The sequence below is a fragment of the Lepidochelys kempii genome, chromosome 2, assembly GCF_965140285.1.
Source record: "Lepidochelys kempii isolate rLepKem1 chromosome 2, rLepKem1.hap1, whole genome shotgun sequence".
NCBI lineage: Eukaryota > Metazoa > Chordata > Testudines > Cheloniidae > Lepidochelys > Lepidochelys kempii.
The window spans coordinates 35,993,876-36,012,216 of NC_136381.1; the positions used below are offsets into that span (position 1 = coordinate 35,993,876).

Genomic DNA, 18,341 nt, shown 5'->3' on the forward strand with positions numbered 1-18,341 from the left:
ATGCAGCAGTTATTCCACCTCGGGGCTGGAACAGTTTACTCATGAAATGAATTTGGGATCTGTACTTTCAGATGACTGCATACAAAGATCATGGAGGGGAGAGGTTGTTTGTGTATACTGCTCACTTTGGCTCAAACCACACCTACTTATGGGATCTGACAACACATCAAAGTCATGATATAAAATGTTTCAGAATATGGCAGATCCTGATCTGTGTGCGGAGGCTATTTGGAGTCCATCATAGACATCTAATGTCTATTTTCACAGATTCACTGAATGTGTTTGAGAGATGAATTTGACTTCCACGCCTTTTCACTCCCTTTATCTCCTCATGTGTATCCAAAATATTAGGCAGTAGAAACCCAAATTCACACAAATTATATGGGAAACATATTTCAATGGTCTCATTTAAATTACATGAGAATCGTTGTCGTCTATGGTTGAGCTCAGAATATGGTTAGTTACTAGAGGTTAACAAAATACTGAAAAGTGTACATACATCTCTTTTTTGTTCTGATACAGAGTCAAAAACAATCAGGATGGGAAAATATACAAACTGATATTACAAAGTAAGTAAAGGAAGGATTATATATATGTCAATTGATTTTTAATTAGATATTCTAGTTGTTCCTCTACTGACTTACTATCCACTCATTGGACAAGTTCTTTAAGGTGGTTGAAATTTCATGAAATTACCAATCCTCAGTTCTTAACATACAAAGGCACCTGCTGAATAGTAATTATTAGTAAGAGAAACAAAGTAAGTAAAAATAAATAAAATAAGTAGGTGCACCAATACCATGGTGATGAGACAGGATACATATAATAATTGTAACCCATGCTAGAAAATGAAAGAACTGTTCTGAAATGTACGGAGATGTTCTCTTAACAGGAAAATCTAAATACATTTAGCATAATTGATGGTAATTTAATTGCTTTAAAAACAGCATGTTTTTAACAGAAATTTTTGGAGCATATTTTAATTACTATTCCTTTAAACATAAACCTTAAATTCCTTGTGATAAATGCCAATGAAATTTAAAATAGTTCTACCTGTAAAATTACGAAAATGCTAATTTATTTTTTTCTGAAGTCAATTTTCAAAACATGAGCTGAAGAAAAGTCATTTGTAGCCAAGCAAGAATTTGGTATTATGCATAAGTACATACATTTTCTATGCATACACTCCAAATGGGAAACGATAAAGATACAATTTTGTTTTTCAGGTTCTGTGTTCATTGGGTAGCTCAGTATTCCTTATTTTCCATTATAATATTCTATTTTAACTACAGTCAAATCTGACTTGAATTAATTTACTACTGTTATTTGGGAAAATATATTTCCACTATTTTTCTGGTAAGGGTCTGATCCTGTAACTCACATAAGTAATTCATATTTATGCTAATAGTCCTACTGAATTGACTGGGGCTACTTTCATGAATGGAGATTATTTACATGAGCCAGGATTTACAGGATCTGGCTCTAAAACTAGGTCTTCTGCCTATATTCATAAAATGAATTACTAAGGAAGTGTTAAATAGGGACAGTATTTAATTATTCAAAACGGATTGTAACTGTTTTGGAACTGGTGTGTTAACTACAGAGTAAGAACTGTTGGCAAGCTCAATACTGAGACTGTATTTACTATTCTCCAGACAGTTTACTAAAGAAAATGAAACCGAAAAACCCAGAAACATTTTACAGTATAAATAATGCTTAGCCAATGATCTAATATCAAAATTACTCTTAACGGTTTCATTGGCCATGTAAAAGGCTCCTTCTAAATTACAGCTCAGTTCTGACTTACAAAACAGCGTGTCATTAATTACACCCTGAACACAAAGAATTCCTAGCGTATTATTAGTTGTAATAACACACAACAGATTCAATTCTATATACCCGGGGCGTTCAGAATGTAAACAAGAAGCAATTTAAAAACGGAAAACAATCTACCGTCGAGGTCCTTAGCACTATTCTCTTCTAAATGGGGAAAAGCGAAGCCTGACAGTAAAGCCCTGAGCTGGTTTTGCACGTTAGTCGCCTCATCCTATAAGAATCCAACCACGGCTTTAAACAGCAAAAGTGACACTTCTGACCACTTGCTTGAGGAGTCCAGGGGCAACGCCCACCAGCGGCCCGGCGCCCCCCGGCCAGCACGGGGCCCGGCGCAGCGCGCTCTCCAGCCGGGCAGCCCGGAGCGGAGCTCCCGGCACACAGGGAGGGCTGCGCGCTCTCTGCTCTCACTCCTGCCCGGAGTCACCGCAGGGTTCAAGGTCCCCCCCGCCCCGCACAGCTCCTGGGAGTTGGCTAAACCGCACGGGGCATCCCCGCCGCCCCCTTCCAGCCGAGCTCCCCCTGCAGCGCCCATCCCCGAGCCCCGCGCGGCCCGGCTCCTCACCGCCGTCGTCCTCCTCCTCCTCCTCCAGGGAGCCCATGCAGGGGAAGTAGCCGGCGAGCGCCTCGAAAGAGGCGGAGAGGCTGCTCCGGCTCGGGGACCTCTCCACGCTGCGCCCCGCGCGCGGCCCCTGCCGGCCCATCCTGGACGAGCCGGACCTGCCTTTGGCGCGGTACAAGAAGCGAGGCGTCTTGGCGGCTTGCGCAGCCCGGCAGCAGCTGCCGCCGGAGCCTGGGCAGCGGGGACGGGGCAGGCGGCCCCTTTCCCCGGGCTCCGGGGAGCGGCCGCGCTCCCGGGCTCGGCGCTAGACCCAGCTCTTCTCTGCCCTCTGCGGCTGGCTCAGGGGAGAGCGAGCGGCGGCGGCGTCCAGCCGAGCCCGGGAATTAGCCGTCAGCGAGCCCTGCCTCCGGGACTGCTGCCGCGGGTCGGAGTCGGAGCCGGAGCCATGTCGTGTGCAGCTCGCCTGCGGAGCGCCCAGGTCGCAGCTGGGAGTCGATACTGACTGCTCGGTGCGACGGCAGGAGACCAGCCAGCCCCTGCTCCGCCGGCGCTCACAAAGCGCTCAGCAGACTCTCTGACGACTCCTCTCTCTGTTAATAGTTAAGCCAGCGAGCGAGCCCCCCCCCCCCCCCCAAACCAGAACTTGGAGCAGCGGGAAGAGGGCCGCAGGCTAAGAGAGGAGACAGTGCTCGAGAGAGCAGCGGGTGTCAAGGTTTTCTTTTATCACATTTGTCGGTCTACTTTACTTTTTCGATAGGGGGCTCCAAGGGAGCAGCACTCCTGCCGCTGCTCAGTCCCTAAATGTCACGTGTCTTGTCAGCACTTCTGTTGGACTTCATAGTTGGTGCTTTGGCCTCACTTTTCACCCCAACCTTGCTAAATGGTATCAGAACATTTAGAATCACTGTCTCCTTGGTGGTGCAATCTGTTAGCATTATTAATAGAATATGTAGTACTTGGATATTAAGCACAAAACAACCCAAAGAACTGGCTATCGTCAAAAAGGGCTAGTTTTTACTGTTGTAAAACTATTTAATGAAAAAAGAAAAGGAGTACTTGTGGCACCTTAGAGACTAACCCATTTATTTTTGTTCATCTCTAAGGTGCCCTAAGTCCTCCTTTTCTTTTTCCGAATACAGACTAACAGGGCTGCTACTCTGAAACCTGTATTTAATGAATTGTTCTACAACAGTCTGTGACAATGCAAAAAAGGCAGCAAGCTGACAAAACTGCTTTAGAACTCATACAAGTGCAGCTTTCTGACTGGCTCTTTTATGCCCATATATATCATGCCCAGTAAATGAAACATTAATTGTTTTTAATGTTATGTATTAACTCCTCAGTAATAAATTATTATTATGTAGGGTCTGAAGGCAAAGTGTCTAACTCTGACGTTCATGCAGGATCTGGTCATTGGAGCAAATTTTTATTGAGTTGGTCTTTTCAAAGGAATATTCATGTCTAGATAATAAGAAGTTATAAATGCTCAATATTATCCGATGAAGTGAGCTGTAGCTAACGAAAGCTTATGCTTAAATAAATTTGTTAGTCTCTAAGGTGCCACCAGTACTCCTTTTCTTTTTGCGAATACAGACTAACACGGCTGCTACTCTGAAACCAATATAATTATTCTTCCACTATGGTAAAGAATCACATTTGGATGGAACATACGATCCTCTGCACTTATAAAAAGTTATTCTTGTGTATTTGTAATCCGCTAGCTATTTTTAGAGTGTGCATCACATTTTTTATTTCCAACTCATTATAATCTAGTATTCCTAATAAGTTATGTTAGATATGACTAAATGAAAAAGAGAACGAGCCAAATAAATGGAGAAAACCTCTCTCTTCTTCCGTGAGCAACTAAACAAAAAAAAACTGACATTAAAATTTCCACAAGAGAGTACACAATTGAATGTTAAAATGAATCTAGGGGTATGTCTACCCTGCAATATAAGCCTAGGATTCGAAATCAGGCTCAAGCCTAACTTTTGTCTACACACAAATCACACTAACCAAGGGTTTGGACCCAGGATCCTACGGAGGTGGAGGATGTGCACCTGACTCAAGTCCTGTTGCTCTGCAGTGTAGATGCAGCCCCACTGCACTCATGCTTTGGAAGTCTGCCAAAACTATTGAGTTTACTAACCCTGTGCTTGCATTGCAGTGAAGACATACCCTGTGGCAAATTTTGTCTGTAACAGCACATGCTGCATTGATATTCAGCCACTCATATTACATAATTTCCCTTATATTTCACAAGGCTATGTATCACTATATTTTTATTAGAACAAAAAAACAGATATTCCATACAGTACATTTTAAATTATGCATATTTCTTGTCAATGATAAACCTACTTGAGCCTGTTTGTCATTTATGCTTAGACACCTCCCCCTCCCGCCCCCTGTACATCCTGGGGCAGCATAAAGGGGCTTTAAAGTGGATGTAAATGTAATTTACGCCACTTCAAAGCCCCTTTTCACTGCTAGAGCTGTGTAAAGGGGCCATATATATTAGTTTCTGTTATAAAATCATCAATAACATTTAAGGGCTAAATTCCACCAAGAGTGTGTGTGTGTGTGTGTGGGGGGGGGAATAGCAAAGTAACACATTGTGCACATTATTGGTTCTTTCTATATAAGTGGGATAACAGGTCCAATTTACCAAATAATGGATTCATCAGAGCTAACAGTGACAGAATTCTCTCTAGTTAATCCTCTCCACCTTGGACTATTCTGCATCATATTCAGTTACTTGCAAACTACAGATAAACTTGGTTTCAAGCTAAGGATGGAATGCAAGTCAACATTTTTTGTTTGCAGCTCACTCTAAAATTTAAATCTATCCTAAAATACAAAAATAAACTCTAAAATACAGTATGAAATCAGGTTTCAGAGTAACAGCCGTGTTAGTCTGTATTCGCAAAAAGAAAAGGAGTACTTGTGGCACCTTAGAGACTAACCAATTTATTTGAGCATAAGCTTTTGTGAACTATAGCTCACTTCAGTATGCATCCGATGAATGCATACTGAAGTTATGCTTATGCGCAAATAAATTGATTAGTCTCTAAGGTGCCACAAGTACTCCTTTTCTTTTAGTATGAAATCAGTGACTAAAAGGCTTGTGGGTCAAGTTTTCTACACTTTTACACCGGTCTTCAAATAAATGGTTGAAGCAGAGATGTAAAATGGCCTTTGCATTTGCAGATCATTCCGCCTATTAATATAAACTAAAGTGCACTAAAAATAAAATATTTGATATTTGCAAGTACTGCAAAATTCTGAACAGAATTGTCCATGGTTTGATTTATTTTAGTTTTCACTAAAGAGTCCTTTTGGGATATGGAATGTAAAAAACAGTAAATCTTAGTTGAACTATCACTGATTTCCATAAAAAACTGTTGCATAAAAATTAAAAGAAACATGACAGGGACACACAGGGAAAAAGAAAAGGAGTACTAGTGGCACCTCAGAGACTAACAAATTTATTTGAGCGTAAGCTTTCGTGAGCTACAGCTCACTTCATGGGATGCATGCAGTGGACAATATAGTGGGGAGATTTATATACACAGAGAACATGAAACAATGGGTGTTATTATACGCACTGTAACGAGAGTGATCAGGAAAGGTGAGCTATTACCAGCAGCAGAGAAAAAAACCCATAAAACACTGGTTGAGCAACTACAACTGTGACTTTTACAGAAGCCTGGACAAACAATAGAATCTGCTTTCAAGCATGCCACAAGATTTACACCATTTTAAAATCTATTTCTGCCATTTTCCCTAAAGCCTTCTCAGGATATTTGTAGCACACCTTTTGTATTACAAAAAAGAGGCAATATAAGCTACTGGACAGAGTATGGAGTTGTGAGATAAGAATTCCAGAGTTCTAATACTGGTTCTAGCACTGACTTACTGTGTGCAATGGGCAAATTGTGTGTCTTCTCTATGAACAAATTTCCTCTTCTGTGAAATGGGTATATTATTAATATTTAATTATTATCTCCATCTCACAGAAGAGATGGAATTGGAAAGATTATAACTAGTGCTTGTACTGAACTTGGAAAATATTTAACACAATTTTTTCAGTCTTTCCTTGTAGGTCAAGTTTTTACACCTTTAATAATTTTTGTTGCACTCTGCTGGACTTTTTGCAATTTGTCCACATCTTTCCCAAAATGTGATGCCCAGAACTGGACACAGTACTCCAGTGGAGGCCCTACAAGTGATCAGTAGAGTAGCAGAATTACTTCTAGTGTCTTGCCTACACCACTTCTGTTAATACATCCCAGAATGATTGTTTTTTTTTGGCAACAGTATTACATTGTTGACTCATATTTAGTTTGTGATCCATTATAACCCCAGATCTCTTTCCTAGACAGTCATTTCCCATTTTGTATTTGTGCTCAGGAACATAAGAATGGCCATACTGGGTCAGACCAAAGGTCCGTCTAGCCCAGTATCCTGTCTTCCGACAGCAGCCAATACCAGGTGCTTCAGAGGGAATGAACAGAATAGGCAATCATCAAATGATCCATTCCCTGCTATTGCTATTGATTATTCCTTCCTGTGTGTAGTACTTTGTATTGTCCATATTTAATTTCATCCTATTTATTTCAGACCATTTCTCCAGTTTCTCAAGATCCTTTTGAATTTTAATCCTGTCCTCCAAAGTGCTTGCAACCCCCTCCCAGCTTGGTATTGTCTGCAAGGTTTAGAAGAGTACTCTCTATGCCATTACCCAAATCATTTATGAAGATATTGATTAGAACCAGACCCAGGACAGATCCCATGTAGTTCTGGGACAGACTATTAAATTTCCTTACTTTGGACCACATCCACCCTTCCCATGCTTAAAACCACTGGGAGGAGGTCTGGGAGAGGAAATCTCTGCAAGGAACCTTCCCTCCACCCCCGCTCCAAAATCATTCCAAATGATCTCATTAGGGAAGCCACTGCAAAACCTTTTATCTCCTGTGGGAGCCTACCCCACACACTTTGAAGATTTTAGGAAACCATCTGTGCTTTTCTCTCACTGTCTATGCCCCTCAATATTTCCCTACCCGTCTCGCTGGCAGTGGGGTTCCATTGGAGCTGCAATATGAAAGATTTCTCTTGACTATGGTTGCCTCCAGTGGTCTACATAGAGGAAATAGCTGCCTAGATAATACTGTTATATGAGAAAGATAATTATGCCTAAGCCCTCTGGGACTTGAGAGAGTTCACTGTAACTTCACCGCTGGCCTGCCCCACCTCTACACATTTCCATGGCAGAGAACTCAATATTCATGGAACACCCTCCACGGGGTTTGTCAGGAGGAGACGTTGTAGTACTGTAGAGGAGACCAAGTTGCCTTCCATATGTAATGGGCCTCTTTCCACATGTAGGAGGGTCCCATCTATGCATGGATCTTACAGACACAGTCCAGGCCTCAGTTTATATGTTTTAACTGAGTTTTGACCTGTAACCTGTTTGTCATTCCAGCCTCAGCCTTCACTAAGCAGCAGGGGCTGGTCTGACTATAGACAAACTAGGCAGTTGCCTAGGGCATCAGATTTCTGGGAAGCTGCCCAGAGCAGCAGAGTTGACCCAGCTCACCCTCCATGACATAGGCTAAATTTGAGTGGATTTATGTGTCAGGTCACAGTGCCATTCACTAAAATTTCAGACAGAGGGGCAGCCAGGCCAAATCTGCTGCAGGAGGCCCAGACCTCGACAGATTTATCTTGAGTGGCTTCAGACTGGCAATTCAGTTACAGAAGGAGAAAAGCATTTGTTTCTTACCATAAAGAAACCATTTGATAAAGGTCTAGAAGGGGGTTCACAGGCTGATATAATAAGCTAATAAGAAAACAAAAAGAGAATATGGGAAGCCAGCATTACCTTGTTCTCGAATGTTAGAACTAAGGACTAACAAAAAATTCACTGGAAAAAACCATTATCTGTGGTAATATTGTTTTAATTATAAACACAGTTAAATGTAGGAACAGCTAGATTTTGCCTGTAGCCTATTCACATTCAATATCACGCTTACTTAGATGTAAACAAATTCTTACATTTGAAAGAGAAAAAACAGTCTTTCACACAAAGAGTCCATAAAATGTTGCCCACGTCATGTGGAATAGTGTTTGATGTGAACTGAATCTAACAGCATACACAGTGACTCACACCACCGAAGACTTTCCTTCAGATTTTAGTCTGAGGAAAATAGTGCCGGACATACCTCTGAAAGCAATGAATGGCAGAACATTCATAATAGAAGTCAAAAACACTGACCAAATTCTTCTAGTATATGAATACTGATTATCACTGGACAAAATGTAAAAGCTTCCTTTGATAACTTTACTTTGGAACTCCACAAAGGATTTTGTGAAGTCAGAGTTTCAGTGTGTGCTATTTGATAGTCTGTTTCATTTGTATTTGGAGTGACAGAGGAAGTGTTTTTTGCTAACTGGTCAAGTGAGAGATTGTGTGGTTCTGAATATCCTATGACGCATACATTTATTTTCATATCATCATATCAAATCAATTGATAATTTCAGAATAAAACTGTTATCTTGCTAAATGTGACTTTTAAGCTCAGCTAGACCAAGAGAATAAAACAGCGGGCCACCCAAAACCAGATTCCTTAAGACCCTGCACCACACTGCCGTTGGAACTTGCATGGAATAAATGTATTTCAGAAACACTGTCAAAGCACTATTCCGAATCTCAAAGAGCTCCAGAAAAGGAGTTTTTCCCATCCCAGAGGAGACTATCATGTGCTGAAGCAATTAGAACATTATCCTGACCAGGATCTCAAAAACCTGGAGTAGCAAAAACTTTATAAAAGGCATTCCACGTGCCATATCATATGGACTATACTGTGCACTTATTTTAGTCCTCAAATTTACATTCGGTAAAGGAAATGCCAAATATGAGATACATATGGTCTAAGTTTTAGAAGTTCTGAGCACCCACAGCTATCACTACTATGCATTGCTCGTCTGATTTTCAGAGATGCTGACCAGTGGGAATTGGAGACGCCTTGCACCTCTGAGACCTAAAGTGCAATAATTATATACTGGTTTACATATGTAGTAGAAAGAGTAACAGATACAGCTCTCTGTTTGTTGTGAATCTAAGATGATTCCTACTTTAAACAACTGTGATTTTTATCCCTCAAGTACATTTAGTTTTGACTTTTTTTCTGTATGGATCCATACATGTTTGATGTTTAAAGCCAAAGGTGGCACGCAAGCTGATTTTCAGTGGCACTCACACTGCCCGGGTTCCGGGGGGCTCTGCATTTTAACTTAATTTTAAATGAAGCTTCTTAAACATTTAAAAACCCTTATTTACTTTACATACAACAATAATTTAGTTATATATTAAAGACTTATAGAAAGAGACCTTCTAAAATGTTAAAATGTATTACTGGCACGCGAAACCTTAAATTAGAGTGAATAAATGAAGACTCGGCACACCACTTCTGAAAGGTTGCCGACCCCTGTTTTAAAGTATGTCACACTCAGCTAAAAAGTTTTGTTTTTACTTAAATATAAAATGTTTATTGACTTAAAAATGCTGTTTAGAAAATTATATACAGTTAATAGACTAATCTTGAATTAGTAAATAAATAAATTAAAACATTACAAATTAAAGGTACATTAGGTACAGGATTAGCCTTCAGTGGTTAGCTACTGTCCTCCTGTCTCCATATAGTTTCCCAATACAAGGACCTCTCCCACAGTATTCCTTGAGTAATTGCATAGCAATTGGTTTGATGTCATTTTTCTGGCTTCCATTCTTTTTTTCATATTTTCTGAGCATCCAGTGTTTAGTAATTTGATATCAAAACCCTTAAATATTTTTGCTATTATACAACTGAAAGCAGTTGATTTCCATTCTCTTGATTCTCATGCATTTCCTACTTTGAGGATCAACTTCATCCCAAGTGTTAGCCTACTGCAGTTAATAGATGACTTTAGCCCTGATAACTATAAGCTGAAAATCCTGATTAATGAATGATTGAACCAGCAATTATTTGAAGATCTCACAGTGATCTTCACTGCTTCTCTTTTGAACACATAAGTCTCAACCGCTAAAGGTGAACTTTTTAGAGATGTAAAAAAAAAAAAAAAAATCTCAAAAACCTAAGATGGAAAAATAATTAAAATAGTTTGATTTTTCTTTATGAAAAAAACCAAACAGAAACAACAAAAAGAACACTCTAAACTAGACATTTTAAGATCCAAGTAGGTGTTAGATATTCAGATTTTTAAAAAACAACACGGCAGAATTAGCTTTGCACATGACCCTTCCTCCTTTATTATGCCTTAATGACCATCAAGGAGCTTTGAAAAAAAAATCCCTTTGGATTAATTTTAACCTTTGCAAAACTTGAAGGCTTTTTGTCTTATTTAAATAAAATATCCTCACCATTTTCTTCTGTTGTTTATAATGAAACTACAAAGTAGGGTAAGTCACACTCCGTATAATTAGACCATGTGAATGGTCTATCTATGTATTGGCACACTCTGTATAGTTCAACAGTAATTAATTAAGGCTTCTGAACCAGAGCAGACTACTTAAGTCAGTTAAAGTAATGCTGTTTTGATTAAAATAATATTGCACCTTGAAGATCACAGGACAATTTGCAAACTGGGGAGGAGATCAGCAAAATATGTTAATTCATAATGTTTTCAGTAAGGATGAGAAAAGAAGGTGCATAGAAATCAAAGCACATACCTTTTTAAAAAGAAATATCTTTGAGAAAAAATGTACACTGAACAATATAAATAAATATATAGATAATATTTAGTGATTTTAAAGAACTGAAAATTCACACAGTCTATCCATTCACTTCATTCTACCCTTGTCCACCCTTCTTACTTAGCACATGAATCCAGATAGTCTAAAGTATTCTATAACCTCTCAGAGCCCTCAAATAAAAAATAAACAGAAGGAATTCACAAAATAAAAATTCCTATTTCTTTCTTTATAACTGCATGTATACCATACTGTAGGGATCCAACACATATTAGATTACTACAGTGTAATTGAATTTGGTTCCTGAAACCATGTCTTTATGAGACATGACTTGTCTCCACCCATAATTCAGACTTCACTTCATAAATGGCAGAAGCTGTCTAAAAATGTTGACTGTGATGCATGCTGCATAGAGTTATTGTAGCTGTGTTAATGCAGCAGTCTTCTGGCATTATTTAATTAGACTGTGGAAAAGCTCTTTCTGATCTATATGCTGGTATTTCTGCCAGTAGTTGGCCACAGAAACAGATTCCAGTATAATGCTGTTACAAGTTGCATAAGAAAACAACAAATAGAAACAATGTGACAAGAAAAAGAAGTCACAGAAAACAAAATAATTTAGGTACCACACCCTGCTTCCGACTAAGACAAGCACTGTATCTATCAAGAAAAACATACAAGGTTTGCTGATAATTTTGTTGCTGGAGTTCATGTTCAGTCAGCCATGGCAGCCATTTTCCAAGTTAAGAAAAAAATCACTGTGATAAAGCAATGAAGGCTTTTGGAGCATCTGGTTGTCAGCACTTAAATGAGACATTTGAATGCGAAAGTCTATGCCCTAATTTTGACATCACCTTTAGAAACTTAAAAGTCCTCTAAATGCTAATCATGGAAGCAACTCTATTTCAGGCACCTTTACGCATAATGAAATGGTCTGTTTTCTTTACATGACAGATAATGTGTGTTGAATACGTTATACTATAGAGTGTATTGCTTTACTGACTAGCCATCAAATGGCCCTGAGATTTCTTTTGGTGTATAGGGCCTTGCCCAACCCCTCAGCACTACAGCAAATTTCACTTAGGGCTCGATCTTGTAAAGTGCCTGCACTGACTTCAGCGGGTGTTGAGGGCATTCAGGACCTCATAGGAGTGTTTCACACTATTAGCCCTTAATTTTTTTTTCCACTGACTTCAGTGGGACTCCATGGGGGTGCAGAAATCCATAGTGTGGAACCAGATGCAGGACTGGGGTGTTAATATGGGGCTGAAAGGACAAAGGGCCTTATATGGCACATAGGACTGTCTGCACACGGGGGTGGGGGTAGGGGTGTGGATTTCATCTCCAAAGAGTTCACTTCCCCAAAGGGTCACTTCAATATAAAAAGGCATCCATTAACTCACTGACTACAGGAACTCCAAATTCATCAGTTTTTCCTACCAATTTAATTTTTAACTGACAGAATCCCAAATTTTAGTTTTATTTTATAGATATTACAATTGTTGATCTGTTCTCTTTAGATACATATACTGCACTCATCATTATAGGAGCTAAGTCCTGAAAGCATCTTGCAGCCTGGTTCCCAAAAGGACTTTTCACCTTAAGAGTAGCACTCACAATACTGACACCCCTTCTTCTGCTCAAGATCTTCAACCAACCAATACACAAACAACCTCCTCCATCCAAAACAAACAAAAAATCCGGATACAAATCAACCTAAATAAACCCCCAATAAATGTAAATTAATCAAATAAAAAATCACAAGACCTCCCCAAGCAGAGTTTTAACCCTGAAAAGGTAGAAGTGCCAGAAGTGCCATTAAGTCCACTATGAACTTCACTACTGCTACAGATTTTACATGGAAAGTCTCAGATACTATAGTAATGTGCAGCAGTATAATATCCTAAGGCAGGGTATGTATCGAAGGTCCGATGACCACTGAAGACAGTGGGAAGAATCTCATTAACTTTAATGGACTTTGGATCAGATCCTCTAAAATTAAAGGTCCATTTCCATTAAAAATCTGCTTTTAAACAGCATTAACACAACAGAAGTGTAAAGAATGAGGCTACACGGTGTGTGAGGAAAATCTTACACTATTCTGGCAATCAGTTTGCTCTCAGAAGTCAGACACTACCACAGGTTTGAAACTGCTGAGCTAGAAAAGGATTACGGGTACTGAAATGCAAAAATAGCATACGGCAAGCACCGTTTTTTTTGTTTCAGAACTCCTATATGCAGTACACCACAAATAACTTCTGAACAGAGTTAAACATTATGAAGGCTAGGTGTAGTATCATACCTCATTGTGTTCCTGAACTCAAAGGTGATTTGAAAGTTTAATTCTGAATTTTGTTGATTCGGTTGTTACTGTCAGATCACTGACAATTATTTTTGAAGTACTTCTGTGTATTTAATATAGTCAAGGACAAAGGTATGCTCTCAGTTACTCTGGTGTAAATCCAGACTAGCCCTATTGAAGTCAATGGAGTTACTCTACACTTACACCAAAATTAATAGGAGCACAGTATGGCTAAAGAGCTCTGTGTTTAAAGGTATAATAATTTGCAGCCAAATTCTACCATTAGATGCCCGCCAAAACAAAGTACTTTTTTTACTGAAATGTATAACTTGGAATCTATAGAAACAATTCCCACTCTAGATAGAATTGTGCACCAAATCCACACTGCTACTGGTTGGAACTGAGTGGTCACCACAGGGTATATGGTTTGGCCAAAAGGGGGCATTTTCAGCATCATCAGACATCACAAAAATAAGTTGTTCCATCCAAACATTATAGCCTTTAGGTGGAATAATTAATACACTGTCGCATCTTCAAATGTGAAGCCACTAAGCAGATGGCAGGTACATATCTTCACACATATATCTGTTAATTTAAAGGTTACATCACACAATCATTATCACACAAACATTATGTAGATTTAAAATGCTCCCCAAAGAATTTCAGTTTCGTTTAAACAAACCCTGGCAGTTTAAGATTAAACTTGCCACCCTAGATTTCATAAAAAGAAAAGGAGTACTTGTGGCACCTTAGAGACTAACCAATTTATTTGAGCATGAGCTTTCGTGAGCTACAGCTCACTTCATCGGATGCATCACTTCATCGTGAGCTGTAGCTCACGAAAGCTCATGCTCAAATAAATTGGTTAGTCTCTAAGGTGCCACAAGTACTCCTTTTCTTTTTGCGAATATAGACTAACACGGCTGTTACTCTGAAACCTAGATTTCATGTAAGTTAAAGGGAAACTACCCCTTTTTCTTATATCAGCACTACAGTTTATAAAGATACAATGCACTTTTATGCATAAATAATCTCTAGAATATATAAGAAGCCTAATTTTGTCATTTCAGATTTCTGGGATGAGAAAAATTGATACGTGTAAATACTAACAGTTGTTATTATTTGTATTACCATAGCATCTAGGAGCCCTAGCAATAGACCAGCTGGTGTGTATCTGGCCTTTTGTGTTCACGTGTCTGGGCTCAATCTTGTGCAATGTGCTGAGCACTCTCAGCTCCCACTGAAGGCACCCTACAGAATCAGGCCTATAGCTAAGGAAATGTATGTCTATATCTAATAATGTATATAGTGTCATTGTAGCCACGTGGGTGAGGTAGTTGGTCCAATAAAAGATGTTACCTCACCTACCTTGTCTCTCTTATATCTAATAATGTCTTTCAGTATAGCATGCCATATGTGACAAGTGGTCTGAAAAGATCTCAAACACCAAGTGCCTGAAAAATGCATTAATAGTTTAGAATAATGTAATAAAAGTGGAATTTGTAACAGGAAACATCATACAAAATGCTTTAAGCATTTATGACTGAAATGTTGAGGTAAGTGCCTTAGAGTTTTTATATAATGTACTGAATGATTTATTAAATGTTCTATACTATATAAACCAGGTAAAAATTAAAACGTTCTATATCTTGTTATACATAAATTATTGTATAAGGTATAGGTGCTCTTTTCAAAGAGGTCAATTTCAGGTCTAATAACTCAGCACATAACACATATGACAGCTGCATTTACTCTTTCTGAGGTCATTCATGTAGAAATAAAATCAAGCCAGGCAACAATTAATATAACTCCTCAAGCAGAAATCAGACATTTTTGACTGTCATTTTGAACTAAATGTAGGGATCTGATTATCACACAGAGAATAAAAATAGACTGACTATATTTCCATGATATTCAGCCAATGCAGTGAACTTTGACAGCTCAGTTATAGATATCAACTGTCCTACAACACAACAATGAGGACAGGGGAAATTTTGGCCATGTACAGTTGGGCAACCTCTACTCTTGTGAAAAGTGCCATGGAATTGCAAATATCTCTATACCACAGACAGGTACTCAGTTTATTAAGGTTTCTTTCAAAGACCTCCATACAGTAAATTGCGTGGCACTCCTTTTAGCTGATTCAAAAGGCTAATGCGCTGAATGGACCTTGCTGAGGATTGATCATTTGATTCAAAAGACCTAAGGTGTTCAAATTTCATGCTTCTGGCACTAAATTATCCCCTCTCAGACATTTATCCTTTTAAAAAATGCTACCAGAATACATTTGATATTAGGCTAAACTACAAAATGGTAAAATACTTATGAAGTGTTTTTCAGAACTGCATTGTGCTGTCTGCTGACCTCACTAAAGAAAAACCCACCAGCTACCCAGCTCCAAATCTGGGTTTTTCTAGAAGAGACTGTCAGAGAGGAAGAGAATGTCTGTAAATTGCCCTATTTTAGCTACCTAAATACCTTAAAGTTAGAAGATATTCTTTAATTGGGTTTATTTGCTGGTCTCCTTGTGCCCAAGCCCTCATACAATGCACCAACACATAGTTTATATCAGGGGTCGCCACCTTTCAGAAGTGGTGTGCCAAGTCTTCATTTATTCACTCTAATTTAAGGTATCACCTGCCAGTAATACATTTTAATGTTTTTAGAAGGTCTCTTTCTATAAGTCTTTAATATATAACTAAATTATTGTTGTATGTAAAGTAAATAAGGGTTTTAAAATGTTTAAGAAGCTTCATTTAAAATTAAGTTAAAATGCAGAGCCCCCCGGACCGGTGGCCAGGACCCGGGCAGTGTGAGTGCCACTGAAAATCAGCTCACGTGCCGCCTTTGGCACGCATGCCATAGGTTGCCTACCCCTGATTTACATTAACTGTCTAAACCCCAAATTGACGTGCAAGGTGAATTTCAAAAGCATTGATAGTTGGTACAAAATCTTTCAGATATAATTTAGGTCGTTCCCTGCAGTGTAATCAAAAGAATGTGAGAGGGAAAAAAAAAGAGAAGTGTCACTGATGCACTTCAGGTCTAGATACATTTTCAACCTCCAGCCTCCATTTGTACATGTGCAAGACTGTGCATCTGTGTATGCAGCTGAACAATTTTAACACTTACACAAATGCATTATTTGCCACGTTATTTGCATTTTAATTAGTTTTCATAGTGTTGTATTATATTGTAAATTGATTGTATTTTGAAAGGTTGAACAATGCCCCATGTGCTTCAGCTGGGTTAGGAGTGCTTTTATTATTATCATTATTCAATATTTATATTGTGATAAAACCTAAAGGCCACAACAAGGCTGGGCCCCATTGTGCTATAAACTCTACAAAGGCATAATAAAGTCCAATTCTGCTCCAAAAGCATACAGACTAAATGATAAGACATAACAGGTGGACAAATCAAACAAGTGGGTCACAGAGACAGGGTAACAAATTTAATAGGATGTGCACAATTCTTAGGGCTTATCTGTATAGAGAGTTAGTTCTCGGCAAGCTGGAGTGTAAATCTACAGCACATCAGCCTGCCATGCACTAAGTTTTCATGTGGACCTTTCTACCACGCACTAGAAGTTCCATAATGCTCTATGACCTACCGCTGTTCCAAACAGCTGCCAGTCAAAACACACTGTGGAACGAGTAGTTCACTGTACCAAGGAGGCAGGTTAGGGTGAGGCAGGTTAGAATGCTGGAGATTTACACCCTAGTTTGCTGAGCCCTAACTCTCTGTACAGACAAGCCTTTAGCTAGTTAGAAGCAGCGATCACTACCTGCCATCTGCCTAGCCACTATCAGGTTGCAATTTTCTGTGTGCATTAGCAGTAACATTTGTGTAGCAAAATTCTTGTCATTTTTTAATATTTAATGAGCCAGATTATATTGATTTAAATGTCACCAGTGTCAATCTGGAATAGTGCCACTAAAGTCAGTGGAATTACTTCAGATTTCCTCCAGTAAAATGGAAATCAAAATTTGCTTCTTTTTTAAAACTAAAAATAAAGAATAGCACCTCGCCAGGTGTTACTAAGGGGGCTAGGATTTATAGCAACACCTGCTGAGGACAGCCATTAATTCAAGATTTTTGGAATAGCAATACATATGGTCCCTGGTAAAAGGATCAGACTAAGTACTACAGTACTTTCCCCGGGTTAGAGATCAAAGCAGAAAAAAGGTCTTCTTTCACAAGTGGTATATCCTGCATTACACACATGGAAACTTTTTTTAAAGTGCCTAAGTGACTTAGGAGCTGAAGTCCCACTGATTTCTATGGGACTTGGGCTTCTGAATCAAGTAGTATTTTTGAAAATGTTACCCACAATGTCACTGTGCTGGAAATCAACTCTAGTGTTGGAGCATTGGTTATGGTAAATGAAAGACATTTCAGTTAACTGCTGGTATCAACCGGAAAAGGGAAAGCCATAATTTTACTGAGACCCCATTATGGGACTTCATGCAGTCACATAAATAAAAACCAAACCCAGAAAATAAAAGAGGACCTAAGACTATACCAATGGTAGATAGAACAGAGTGAAAACAGCATTTAGGACTGTAGCTCTTATCTTTGTGATATCTCGTGGTGATGTATATTTTTGTAGGTACCTTCCAACACCAGCAAGTAAAACAGTATGTTTAAAAAATTAAAATCATAAATGAAAATAATATTTTAATAAAACTATATTACTGTTAAATTCTCAAACTACAAAACAACAAGCATTTTGGGAACAAAAGAAGACAAGCATTTTGTAAATTAAATTGCTGTTTTTGCTGAATGAACTCTCTGGGAATTGTTACTTTCTGAAAAAATGTTTTGCAGATTTAACAAATGCCAGACACTTATCAGCATTCTGAGCCAGCATTCATGTATAGTCTTCTAAT

At 38.8% G+C, this 18,341-nt stretch overlaps 1 protein-coding gene across 50 annotated transcripts in view; it reads right to left on the bottom strand.

The window, feature by feature from the left end:
* RIMS2 (regulating synaptic membrane exocytosis 2) overlaps positions 1-18,341 on the bottom strand; it is a 748,363-nt gene that overhangs the window by 16,146 nt on the left and 713,876 nt on the right. Inside the window, exon 1 of one of the 50 annotated variants that reach the window (XM_073330388.2) lies at positions 2,399-2,895. The exons of the other annotated variants lie outside the window; for them this stretch is intronic. Coding sequence (XP_073186489.1) covers positions 2,399-2,537 — 139 coding nt within the window. The 5' untranslated portion in view covers positions 2,538-2,895. Of the gene's footprint in view, positions 1-2,398; positions 2,896-18,341 lie in introns of those variants that run through there. 50 annotated transcript variants of the gene reach the window in all.